Source organism: Pongo pygmaeus, chromosome 1 (assembly GCF_028885625.2).
Source record: "Pongo pygmaeus isolate AG05252 chromosome 1, NHGRI_mPonPyg2-v2.0_pri, whole genome shotgun sequence".
NCBI lineage: Eukaryota > Metazoa > Chordata > Mammalia > Primates > Hominidae > Pongo > Pongo pygmaeus.
The window spans coordinates 209,556,542-209,568,683 of NC_072373.2; the positions used below are offsets into that span (position 1 = coordinate 209,556,542).

Consider the following 12,142-nt stretch of genomic DNA (forward strand, 5'->3'; position numbering starts at 1 on the left):
CAGGCTGGAGTGCTATGGCGCGCTCTTGGCTCACTGCAACCTCTGCCTCCTGGGTTCAAGCGATTCTCCCACCTCAGCCTTCCGAGTAGCTGGGATTACAGGCGTGCGCCACCACGCCCGGCTAATTTTGTATTTTTAGTAGAGACGGGTTTTCTCCATGTTGGTCAGGTTGGTCTCAAACTCCCGACCTCAGGTGATCCACCTGCCTTGGCCTCCCAAAGCGCTGGCATTACAGGCGTGAGCCACCGCACTGGAGAGGCCAGTTCTATCCGGCAGCACAGCCTGGATGCTGTCTCGCCTTCAGCGGGTGAGCAGTCTAGGCCTAGCAGGATTCGGGGTAGGCCTCAAGCACATGGTCACTTGGACGTCTGTAGAAGACAAACCTCGCTGAGTGTACGGGGAAAAGGTGCAGGAAGACGCAGCACATCCCGTGGGTCGGGAAGGCTCTGGCACCCTCCAGTGGGGTGGGAGTCAGGGAAGACTTCCCTTGGGAAAGTGACATTTAAACAGAGACCTAAGGGATAAGTAGAAGTTTGGCAAGGGGGAAACCTTTCCAGAAAAAGACATGAAAGGCCAAGGCAGGCAGGGCCTGGCTCTGGTTCCCCTTGGCCCAGACTGTGAGCCCAGCACCCGAGTTGCTCAGGCTGGCCTGGTCGGTGTTGCTGGGCACTCACTTCCTCTGTCTGTCCTGTCCAGGCCGATGCCATCTACAACATGATAGGATACCCCAACTTCATCATGGATCCCAAGGAGCTGGACAAAGTGTTTAATGACGTGAGTAGCTGCTGCCCTGCCCCCTTGCGTTCCTAAATGCCCCCTTAGAAAAGGGCCGAAGCAGGGCTGGGTCCAGATGGGGTGCTAGAGGCAGCATGGTTGTCAAAACACACAGGGATGATGTGGTGTGGCGTTTGGGGACGGGTCAGGCATGAGGAAGCCTCCTCTTCTCCTTAATTTAGCTCCTGGGTCAGCTGGAGGCCCCGCCTCCCCATAGGCACCATCAGTCAGGCAGTGCCCACCGGTCAGTACAGAACCCGTGCTGTGTGCCCCCTGGAAGTGGTCAGCTCCATTTAATGTGTGGGAAATAATGGAGGAAACAGACCCCAGAAGGTGCAGAGAGAATTGGTGGCCCTCAGACATCAGGGGTGAGGTATGAAGTGGAAAAACCCCCACACCACCTCCTCCATCCCTGGTCGTGCTTCCAGTTACCTCCCGTCCCCGTGGCCCTCCTCCACCTCCCCAGAAACCCGGACCTCTGATTTTGACTTTGAAATGCTAATGGGAAAGGAGCAGCGTAAACCCAGGTGCATTTTTAAGCTTGGTTTGGGCAGCGGAGGTAGTTGATACATCCCTGCTTGTTAGAACTTTTGGCAAATCACTCCGTTAGGTGGATTGTGCTTCTGCCTCAAATTATAAAGTTTTACATCTTCTTGTGATTGAAATACTTGAATTCAGGCATTAAAAAAAAAATTTTTTTTGAGACAGGGTCTCATTCTGTTGCCCACACTGGAGTGTAGTGGTGCTATCTCAGCTCACTGCAACCTCTGCCTCCCAGGCTGGCTCATATTCATGAGCCACCATGCCCAGCCTGAATTCGGGCATTTAAAAATCTAATAACCTCTCGTCATGGTTATATTTAGAACCTAAGACTATAAAAACTCCTTCTGAGATCATGGGACTCATTCTGCAGCCTTTTCCTTGGGAATCATTTAAGATGCTCCAGGGTGTCATGACACAAGATCCCTGGGTCTCTGGAGGCATCCCGGGCAGAGCCCAGGATCCATGTCCTGTCCCTGAGGCTCCAGCGTTTTACCAGAGCCAGGGAGAATTTTGCACCTGTCAAGAGCTGAGCCAGGCGCAGTGGCTCATGCTTATAATGCCAACACTTTGGGTGGACGAGGTGGGGGTGATCGCTTGAGCTCAGGAGTTTAAGACCAGCCCGGGCAACATAGTGAGACCTCATCTCTACAAAAAAATTAAAAATTAGCTGAGCATGTTGGCATGTGCCTATAGTCCCAGCTACATGGGAGGCTGAGATGGGAAGATCACTTATGCTCAAGAAGACAAGGCTGCAGCAAGCTGTGATTGCACCACTGCACTCCAGCGTGGGTGACAGAGCAAGACCCTGTCTCAAAAAAGCAGAAAAAAAGCTAGAAAGCTGGGCCGAGTAGTGAAAAGGGTGTACAGTGATGCCCTTGACAGTTCAGATAGATTTCTACTTTACTTATGAGATCTAGTATGGTAGCTACTAGCCACAGGTGGCTATTTAAATAATTAAAACTTAAATTAGTTTAAATTAAATTTAAAAGCCACACTCGCCACATTTGAAATGCTTATTAGTGGCCAGGCGTGGTGGCTCACGCCTGTAATCCCAGCACTTTGGGACGCCAAGGTGGGCTGATCACCTGAGGTCAGGAGTTTGAAACCAGCCTGGCCAACGTGGTAAAACCCCGTCTTTACTAACAATACAAAAATTAGCCGGGCTTGGTGGCATGCGCCTGTAATCCCAGCTACTCAGGGAGGCTGAGGCACGAGAATCACTTAAACCAGGAGGTGGAGGTTGCAGTGAGCCAAGATCGTGCCATTGCACTCCAGCCTGGATGATAGATCAAGACTCCCGTCTCAAAAAAAAAAAAAGGAAGAAAGAAATGCTTAGTAGTCTGCCATACTGGACAGCGCAGGCATAGAGCATAGAACGTCCATCATCGCAGGAGGTTCTATTGGACAACATGGGAGATATTTCTTGCCTGGGCCCAGGCACTGCTGTAGGCACATCCTGCAACGGTGTCATTCCATCTGGTGCCCCAGGGTGAAGGCCAAGAGAAGAGCTGACCCTTCAGCCCCAAGCCCTGCATTCCAGTCTCCAGCCTGCAGATTAATCCCTTAACTATGACAGCCCTTGGCTTCCTGTCTTGGAAGATGCGTGTCACTGAGGGCACACTGTGATTGTGACTCCACTTCTTTTCTAGTACACCGCAGTTCCAGACCTCTACTTTGAAAATGCCATGCGGTTTTTCAACTTCTCATGGAGGGTCACTGCCGACCAGCTCAGGAAAGCCCCCAACAGAGATCAGTGAGTTCCCCCAGGCCCTGCCGGGAAGGCGCCAGCTCCCTGCCTGTGGGCAAGCCTTGGGACGCACTGGCCTTCATTGCACCCTTACTGTGCACCCGATCAGCTATCACGAGAGCCGTCTGAAGAGTGGATGCCCTTGTTATCCCACTTTTCAGATGAAGAAACCAAGGGCAAAAGAAGTGTGGCCCAGCTAGGAGCTGGGATGGGCTTGAGCCTGCCCAGCCTGTTGGCAGGGTGAGCCTGGCCTCTGGAGCAGAGCCGATCTGGCACCTTGTCTCCACTCCACTGCTTTGGGATTTGGAGCCTTCATTTCATTATCCGCAGAATAGGATGGGAGGAGCTGGTTCTTGGGTCCTCATGGCAGTCAAATGTGAGGACCTCTGGGGAGCGCCAGACCCCAAGGAGGCCCCAGCCAGAGCAGCTTTCCCATAGTTCCTCACTACCACGACTGGTGGGGTCTCAGGGTGCCCACAGAGGCCTGGGGAAGGTTCTGGATGGGCTTGACAGCTGTGCTTCCCAAAGCTCACTGCACATCAGAGCCCTGGGGAACTTTTTCAAAGATACAGCTTCCTGGCCAGGCGTGGTGGCTCACGCCTATAATCCCAGCACTTTGGGAGGCCAAGACAGGTGGATCACCTGAACCCAGGAGTTTGAGACCAGCCATGGTCAACGTGGCAAAACCCTGTCTCTACTAAAAATACAAAAATTAACCGGGTGTGGTGGCGCACACCTATAGTCCCAGCTACACAGGAGTGAGTAGCTGAGGCACGAGAATTGCTTGAACCCGGGAGGCGGAGGTTGCAGTGAGCCGAGATCGTGCCACTGCACTCCAGTCTGGGTGACAGAGCAAGACTCCATCTCAAAAAAGAAAAAAATATATATAGCTTCCTGACCTTAAATCAGGATAACCTAGAATGAGACCTGGTCTTTGTCCTTTTTATTCCTGTCTCCTCAGGCCAATCACAGTAGTAGCTCATGCCTGCAATCCCAGCACTCTGGGAGGCCGAGGTGGGCAGATCACTTGAACCTAAGACTTCAAGACCAGGTTGGGCGACATAGGGATATGTGGTCTCTACAAAAAATTTTAAAAATTAGCTGGTCGTGGTGGCACGAACCTGTAGTCCCAGCTACTGGGGAGGCAGAGATGGGAGGATCACTCGAGCTCAGGAGGTCGAGGCTGCAGTGAGCCAAGATCATGCCACTGTACTCCAGCCTGGGTAACAGAGTGAGACCCTGCCTGAAAAAAAAAAAAAAAAACTGTCTCCTCAAAAAAATTAGATGTAGTCAGCCCAGTTCTAGTCTTCAGTCCAAGGTCCTTCCATTCCTCAGTGCAAACATTTGGAATAAATCTCAGGGAAGGGTGCAATCAACTTATCTTTGCCTCTGGTGCCCCCTGGTGGACTATAGGGGTTCAAACATCTCTATTTCCTTCATTTCCAGCCTCCAACCAGGACACCCCGCTATGTACAAGAAGGTGGGCTTTTACCTTCAGAACATGGCATAGGCTCTGTTGCCAGTTTATCTGAAGTGTTTTAACTTAGCTTGAATTTTTTTATTTAAATTTCCTTGCCTACCCATTGAAGTAGTTGTGATTATTTGAATATAAATATGATGTCTTAAATTCCTCCATATGGCCAGGTACAGCGGCCCACGCCTGTAATTCGAACGCTTTGAGAGGCCAAGGTGGGAGGATCTCTTGAGCCCAGGGGTTTGAGACCAGCCTGGGCAACATGGTGAAACCCCATCTCTACAAAAAATTTTAAAAATTAGCTGGACGTGGTAGCATGCGCTTGAGCCCAGGAGGTTGAAGTTGCGGTGAGCTACAGTTGTACCACTGCACTCCAGCCCGGGCTACAGAGCAAGACCCTGTCTCTAAAATAAATAAATGCATAAATAAAGTTCTTGGCCAGGTATGGGGGCTCACACCGGTAATCCCAGTACTTAGGCCAAGGTGGGTAGATCACCTGAGGTCAGGAGTTCAAGACCAATCTGGCCAACGTGGTGAAATCCCGTCTCTACTAAATATACAAAAATTAGCCAGGCATGGTGGTAGATACCTGTAATCCCAGCTACTTGGGAGCCTGAGGCAGGAGAATCGCTTGAACCCGGGAGGCAGAGGTTGCAGTGAACAGAGATTGCGCCACTGCACTCCAGCCTGGGCAACAGAGTGAGACTCCATCTCAAAATAAATAAAGTTCTCAGTATCTTCCCATGGCTGTGGGGCCCACCTGGAGGAGGCAGAGTGACTGTCTAGGCTCTTAGAGGAAATGTGGTATCCATCTCACTGCACTCCTTACTCACCCTTCCCCTCTGTACCAGGGAAGTCATTGAAATGCCAAATACCTCATGACTATATACCGTTACTTTCAAAACCTCTTTTGGTCTTGGGATCCTTCTACACTCTTAAAAAAATTATTGCTGGGCACGGTGGCTCACGTCTGTAATCCCAGCACTTTGGGAGGCCAAGGCAGGTGGATCACCTGAGGTCGGGAGTTCAAGACCAGCCTGACCAACATGGAGAAACCCCATCTCTACTAAAAATACAAAATTAGCCAGGCGTGGTGGCACATGCTTGTAATCTCAGTTACTCAGGAGGCTGAGGCAGGAGAATTGCTTGAACCCGGGAAGCAGAGGTTGCGGTGATCCAAGATGGTGCCATTGCCACTGCGCTGGCCCTGATTTTTTTAAAATTTTATGGAAAATAACTATTTTCAAAAAATTAATGAGAAGAGAGGTATCATTTTACTTTTTGCAAATTTCTTTATGTCTGGCTTAATCAAAGACAACTGGATTCTCATATCTGATTCTGCAGTCAGTCTGTTACCATATGTTGTTTTGATATATAGAAAGAATTCTTGGCCAGGCGCGATGGCTCACGCCTGTAATCCCAGCACTTTGGGAGGCTGAGGCGGGTGGATCACGAGGTCAGGAGTTCAAGACAAGCATGGCCAAGATGGTAAAACCCCATCTCTACTAAAAATACAAAAAATTAGCCAGACGTGGTGGCGGGTGCCTGTAATTCCAGCTACTCAGGTGGCTGAGGCAGAGAATTGCTTGAACCCCAGAGGCAGAGGTTGCAGTGAGCCGAGATCACACCACTGCACTCCAATTGCCCTCCAGCCTGGGTGACAGAACAAGACTTTGTTTCAAAAAAAAGAGAATTCTTGCCTCACATAGGAATTTAGTTGGGAAAGGGAGGGATGAGGAATATTTTAATAGTCTTTTCTGGTACTTGTGCACGTTCTTCTGATACTACACCAAAACTCGAAAAGTGATAATTTTTTAAAAGTCATTTGCAGTATGGAATCTGAAACCACATCCATGAACTTTATTTTTTTCTTTTTTCTTTTTTCACTGTATCACCCAGGCCAGAGTGCAGTGGCATAATCTCAGCTCACTGCAGCCTCAACCTTCCCAGGCTCAGGTGATCCTCCCACCTCAGCCACTTGAGTAGCTGGGACTACAGGTGCACACCACCACACCTGGCTAATGTTTGTATTTTTTGTAGAGACAGGTTTCACCCTGTCACCCAGGCTGGAATTTTTGTAATTTTTTTTGCCCAGGCTGGTCTCGAACTCTTGGGCTCAAGCAATCCTCCCACCTCGGCCTCCCAAGGTGCTAGGATTACAGGCATGAGCCACCATGCCCAGCCTTCATGAACTTTTCATACTCTGTTACACTAAATTCCATTGGTCTGTCCTGCACTTTGAATGGATCTTTTACCCAGGCGTGATTTTGTAACATCATGCATTAGTCATTTGGAAAACAATGGTTCACTGAGTTTTACAGATCTTCCAAATGGTGATACTTCCACTATACAATAGCAAAAAAATCCACATTTGTTAATATCACTGCTGACCTCATGAGAAAAGCATTTAATTATTATTGGTAAAGGTGTCAAACTTGTGGTGGCCAATATAAGTTTTTCAAAATTTTAATTTTAGCCTGAAACTTCAACATTTTTTAAAATCTCATATTTTTATCATTGACAACAGATGGCTTGAGTTGTTTTCCTTGAGGTGATAAGCTCACTTTATTCATTTTAAAGAAAATCTCTGCCAGATATCCAAGTCTGAAATTCCATACTTTACCAGTCATCCTAAAAGTACCAACAGGGTTCCATGAAAGAAGCAGAATGCTTTATATGTGGATTTCCCACTGGTCACATGGAATATTAAAAAGTCTTCTGCCAGGTGTGGTGGCTCACACCTGCAATCCCAGCACTGCAGGAGGCTGAGGTGGGAGGATCGCTTGAGGAATTCAAAACCAGCCTGGGCAACACAGCAAGACTCCACCTCTATAACATTAAAAAAAAAAAAAAATTAGCCAGGCATGGTCACGAGTGCTTGTAGTCCCAGCTACTTGAGAGGCTGAGGTGGGAGGATAGCTTGAGCCCAGGAGTTCGAGGCTGTACGGAGCCATGATCATGCCACTGCACTCTAACATGGGTGTCACAACAAGATCTTGTCGCTTAAAAAAAAAAAAAAAAAATCTTGTATTCAGGGGTTGAGATGTAATGAAATTAATCATTATGACTGGGCGCAGTGGCTCATGCCTGTAATCTCAACACTTTGGGAGGCCAAGGTGGGCGGGTTACTTGAGGCCAGGAGTTCAAGACCAGCCTGGCCAACATGACGAAATCCTGTCTCTGCTAAAAATATAAAAAATTAACCGTGGGTGGTGGTGCACACTTGTAATCCCAGCTACTCAGGTGGCTAAGGCAGGAGAATCACTTGAACCTGAGAGGTGTAGGTTGCAATGAGCCAAGGTCACACCACTGCACTCCAGCCTGGGCGACAAAGTGAGACTCTGCCTCAAAATAAATAAATAAATACATACATACATAAAGCAAGCTACTTCATCAAGGATGTTCTAAGTGAAAATGGCAGATTGGCTTTTTTATTTTGGCTGTGAGCCCATGCTAATGAGGAACTCGGGGCTCAGTGACCACCAGAACCTTCCTTGATTCATATCAGGCTCCAGCAGTTTTACCTACTGTTGCTTTTGCACCATCCATGCAAGTGACACGATGGAAAAGGGAAATCACATCTTAATATTATTATGAAAATAGTTTTGATTTTGGCCGGGTGTGATCGCTCACGCCTGTAATCCCAGCACTTTGCGAGGCCAAGGCAGGTGGATCACCTGAGTTCACCAACATGGTGAAACCCCATCTCTACTAAAGATACAAAAAATTGCCAGACATGGTGGCAGGCGCCTGTAATCTCACCTACTTGGGAGGCTGAAGCAGGAGAATCGCTTGAACCCGGGAGGCGGAGGTTGCAATGAGCTAAGATCGCGCCACTACACTCCAGCCTGGGTGACAAGAATGAAACTCTGTCTCAATAAATAAATAAATAAATAAATAAAATCGTTTCAATTTCATGGATCCCTTAAAAGGGTCTTGAGGACCCTCCCCTCCAGGTGTCTACAGACCACGCTTTGAAAACTGCTAATAGATACTCTTCAGTGGTAACTTTTCAAAATCTTTTTCTTTTTTTTTTTTTTTTTTTTTTTGAGACAGCCTTGCTCTGTCACCCAGGCTGGAGTGCAGTGGCGCAATCTCAGCTCACTGCAATCTCCACTTCCCGGGTTTAAGCAATTCTCGTGCCTCAGCCACCCACGTAGCTGGGATTACAAGTGTGCGCCACCACACCTGGCTAATTTTTTTGTATTTTTAGTAGAGACAGGGTTTTGCCATGTTGGCCAGGCTGGTCTTGAACTCCTGGCCTCAAGTAATCCGCCCACCTCAGCCTCCCAAAGTCCTGGGATTACAAGCGTGAGCCACTGTGCGCTGACATTTCAAAATCTAATGGCTCTTCCTGCTCTTTGTAAGAACCTCAGTATTCCACCGTGTGATGTGACATCATTAATTAACTGATTCCTTATTTATAGACAGTCAGGTGTTTTCTAGTTTTCTCCTAAAAAACAGTCCTACACCTGGGCACAGTGGCTCACGCCTGTAATCCCAGCACTTTGGGAGTCCGAGGCAGGAGGATGGCTTGAGGCTCAGAAGTTGAGGCTGCAGTCAGCCATGATCACACGACTGCACTCCAGCCTAGGCGACAGAACGAGACCCTGTCTCAAAACAAACAAACAGTCCTTCTGTAGATGTCCTTGTACTTGTGTGCACTTGGGCCTGGGGTCAAGGAGAGTCTGCATTTTTAATGCCCTTGATCCGGATCCCCAAGCAGCACTCCAGGCGGGCTCTCCCCACCTGCCTCCCACCCTATGCTGAGACCTCCCGCATGTGTGTTGCTTGCAGGTGGAGCATGACCCCACCCATGGTGAACGCCTACTACTCGCCCACCAAGAATGAGATTGTGTTTCCGGCCGGGATCCTGCAGGCACCATTCTACACGCGCTCCTCACCCAAGTAGGCTGCCTCTGGGGCCCCTATCCCAATTCTTTTCCCCAGCCCTCAGTGGACCCCCAGCCCAGCCCTGAGGCCCATACGACCTAAGCCAGTCTCACCATGTGATCTTTGCCCCAGGTGTCCAGGTGGCTTGGGATGTCAGAGATGTTGCAGAGGAAGCAACATCCTCACCCACTTTCCTTCCCTCCAGTGAGATCTGGAAGCCCTGCCAAGTGGGGTATTGGGAGCGTCTCATGGAATCAAGAGCCCTACCTCGGGGAAACGCCCCTCTGACAATGTTACAACACAGTCAGAGCTGGGGAGTGGGGAGGGTTAAGGCTGCTGTCTCAGTTTGAATCCCAGGTCTGCTATTGGATGATTGTGTGGTCCTTGGGCAAAGCAATTGACCCATTCCCAGCCTTGGTCTACTCATGAATAGAGCTGGTCAATGGTGACCATTGCTAACTCTTTTGCAATGACTGAAGAGGACGGTTCAGTCTGTAGAGCATCTAGCACAGTGTGTGGTGCCCAGTGGGCACAGCTGACCACACAGACTGTGCCCAGCCTCCGTCTGGCTTCAGGGGCCTCGCTGGAGACTCAGGCCATGACCACACCCTTATCAACACAGAGCCCTGTGGAATTTTGCTATCTCTAAGCCCAGGAAGTGAGGGTCACATATCTGGACAAGAGTGAGGCCCTCCTCTCAAAGCATCACCTCCACCTTTGTGTCCTTCCCTCCAGAGCCTTAAACTTTGGTGGCATTGGTGTCGTCGTGGGCCATGAGCTGACTCATGCTTTCGATGATCAAGGTACGAATTCCAGCCGGGCACGATGGTTCATGCCTGTAATCTCCATGCTTTAAGAGGAGGATTGCTTGAGGGTGGTAGTTTGAGACCAGCCTGGGCAACATAGCAAGACCTCCATCTCTACTAAAAAAAAAAAATTAGGCTGGGCATGATGGCTCATGCCTGTAATCCCAGCGCTGTGGGAGGCCAAGGCAGGTGGATCACCTGAGGTCAGGAGTTCGAGATCAGCCTAGCCAACATGGCGAAACCCTGTCTCTACTAAAAATAAAAAAATTACCCGGGCATGGTGGCGGGTGCCTGTAATCCCAGCTACTCAGGAGGCTGAGGCAGGAAAATCGTTTGAATCTGGGAGGCGGAGGTTCCAGTGAGCTGAGATTGCACCACTGCAGTCCAGCCTGGGTGACAGAGCGAGACTCCATCTCAAAAAATAAAATAAAATAAAATGTATCTACTAAGAAAGTAAAAATTTAGCCAAGTGTGGTGGCAAAATTTTAATAGTCCTAGCTACTTGGGAGGCTGAGGTGGGAGGCTCACTTGAGCCCATGAGTTTGAGGCTACAGTGAACTATGATTATGATTGCACCACTGCCTGGTACAGGTTCCTTGGTCTCCTTCAGACTGGGCCAATCATCTTCCAGGCCCCACTGCCTTTGCTTTCTGCATCCTTCACTTCTAAGGGTCTTAGCTTTGGAGACAGATGGATCTGGATTCAAATCCTTGCTCTGCCACCTGCCGATTATATGAAGTTTAGCAAGCGCTGTCATTTCTCCAGGCCCCCATGTCTTGTCTGTAAAAGGAGCGTGATGGTTCCACCCTCTTGTGGTGATTGGGAAGACTGTGTGAAGTGTGTAGTGAGGTGCCCTGCTCGTGGAAGTTGTCCCGCTCTTGGCGTTCCTATTAGGTTTAGCAGAGAGTGGACATTTCTCCACCACTCCAGAGACTTCTCCAGTCCAACTGCAGTCAGGGGGCGTTGAATCAGTCCCTTCTCTCCAACTAATGTCCAAAATCTTCCTCATTGCCTCCTGCCTTGGGCACTCCCAGGCAGAGATGGAAGAGGCAGAGACCTGGGTGGCCTGGGCATGTCTTGTGATCCTAGGTTGGCTGGCTCCATCTGCCTCTTCCTAGGCATCTGTTACTCAGGGTCAGGGGCCCTTAGCCAGTGTTGAAAATAAGCCAGGCACGGTGACTCACACCTGTAATCCCAGCACTTTGGGAGGCCGAGGCAGGCAGATCACTTGAGGTCAGGAGTTCAAGACCATCCTGGCCAACATGGTGAGACCCCATCTCTACTAAAAAAAAAACACAGAAATCAGCTAGGCGTGGCGGCATGTGCCTGTAATCCAAGCTACTCTGGAGGCTGAGGCACAATAATCACTGGAACCCAGGAGGCAGAGATTGCAGTGAGCTGAGATTGAGCCACTGCACTCCAGCCTGGGTGGCAGAGTGAGACTGTCTCAAAAAAAAAACAAAGCAAGCCCCACTGAGCCTCGGGCCACGTTGGAGTTTTCCCCAATCTCTCTCCTCCATCCTCTCCCGCCTCTGACTGGCCACCCCATCCACGTCCCTCGGCACTCACAGGGACCTCGTCTCCCCATGGTGGCTGGAGGACGGGGGTGGACGGATGAACCGCTTCTCACCAGGAGCAGGGAGGAGCAGCAGGTCCCCGCTCTGCCACTCCCTCCCTTGACATGATGCCTCCCTCTGACCCACAGGACGGGAGTATGACAAGGACGGGAACCTCCGGCCATGGTGGAAGAACTCGTCTGTGGAGGCCTTCAAGCGTCAGACCGAGTGCATGGTAGAGCAGTACAGCAACTACAGCGTGAACGGGGAGCCGGTGAACGGGCGGCACACCCTGGGGGAGAACATCGCCGACAACGGGGGCCTCAAGGCGGCCTATCGGGTGAGAGCC

The 12,142-nt window shown here is 49.8% G+C and overlaps 1 protein-coding gene across 5 annotated transcripts in view; it reads left to right on the forward strand.

Annotated features, from left to right (window-relative positions):
* Window positions 1-12,142, forward strand: part of ECE1 (endothelin converting enzyme 1) — a 128,428-nt gene that overhangs the window by 108,329 nt on the left and 7,957 nt on the right. For all 5 annotated transcript variants that reach the window (XM_054502671.2, XM_063667444.1, XM_054502681.1 and 2 more), the window contains 5 exons: window positions 697-774; window positions 2,967-3,070; window positions 9,336-9,446; window positions 10,167-10,234; window positions 11,943-12,133. In XM_054502671.2, coding sequence (XP_054358646.1) covers window positions 697-774; window positions 2,967-3,070; window positions 9,336-9,446; window positions 10,167-10,234; window positions 11,943-12,133 — 552 coding nt within the window. The remainder of the gene's footprint in view (window positions 1-696; window positions 775-2,966; window positions 3,071-9,335; window positions 9,447-10,166; window positions 10,235-11,942; window positions 12,134-12,142) is intronic.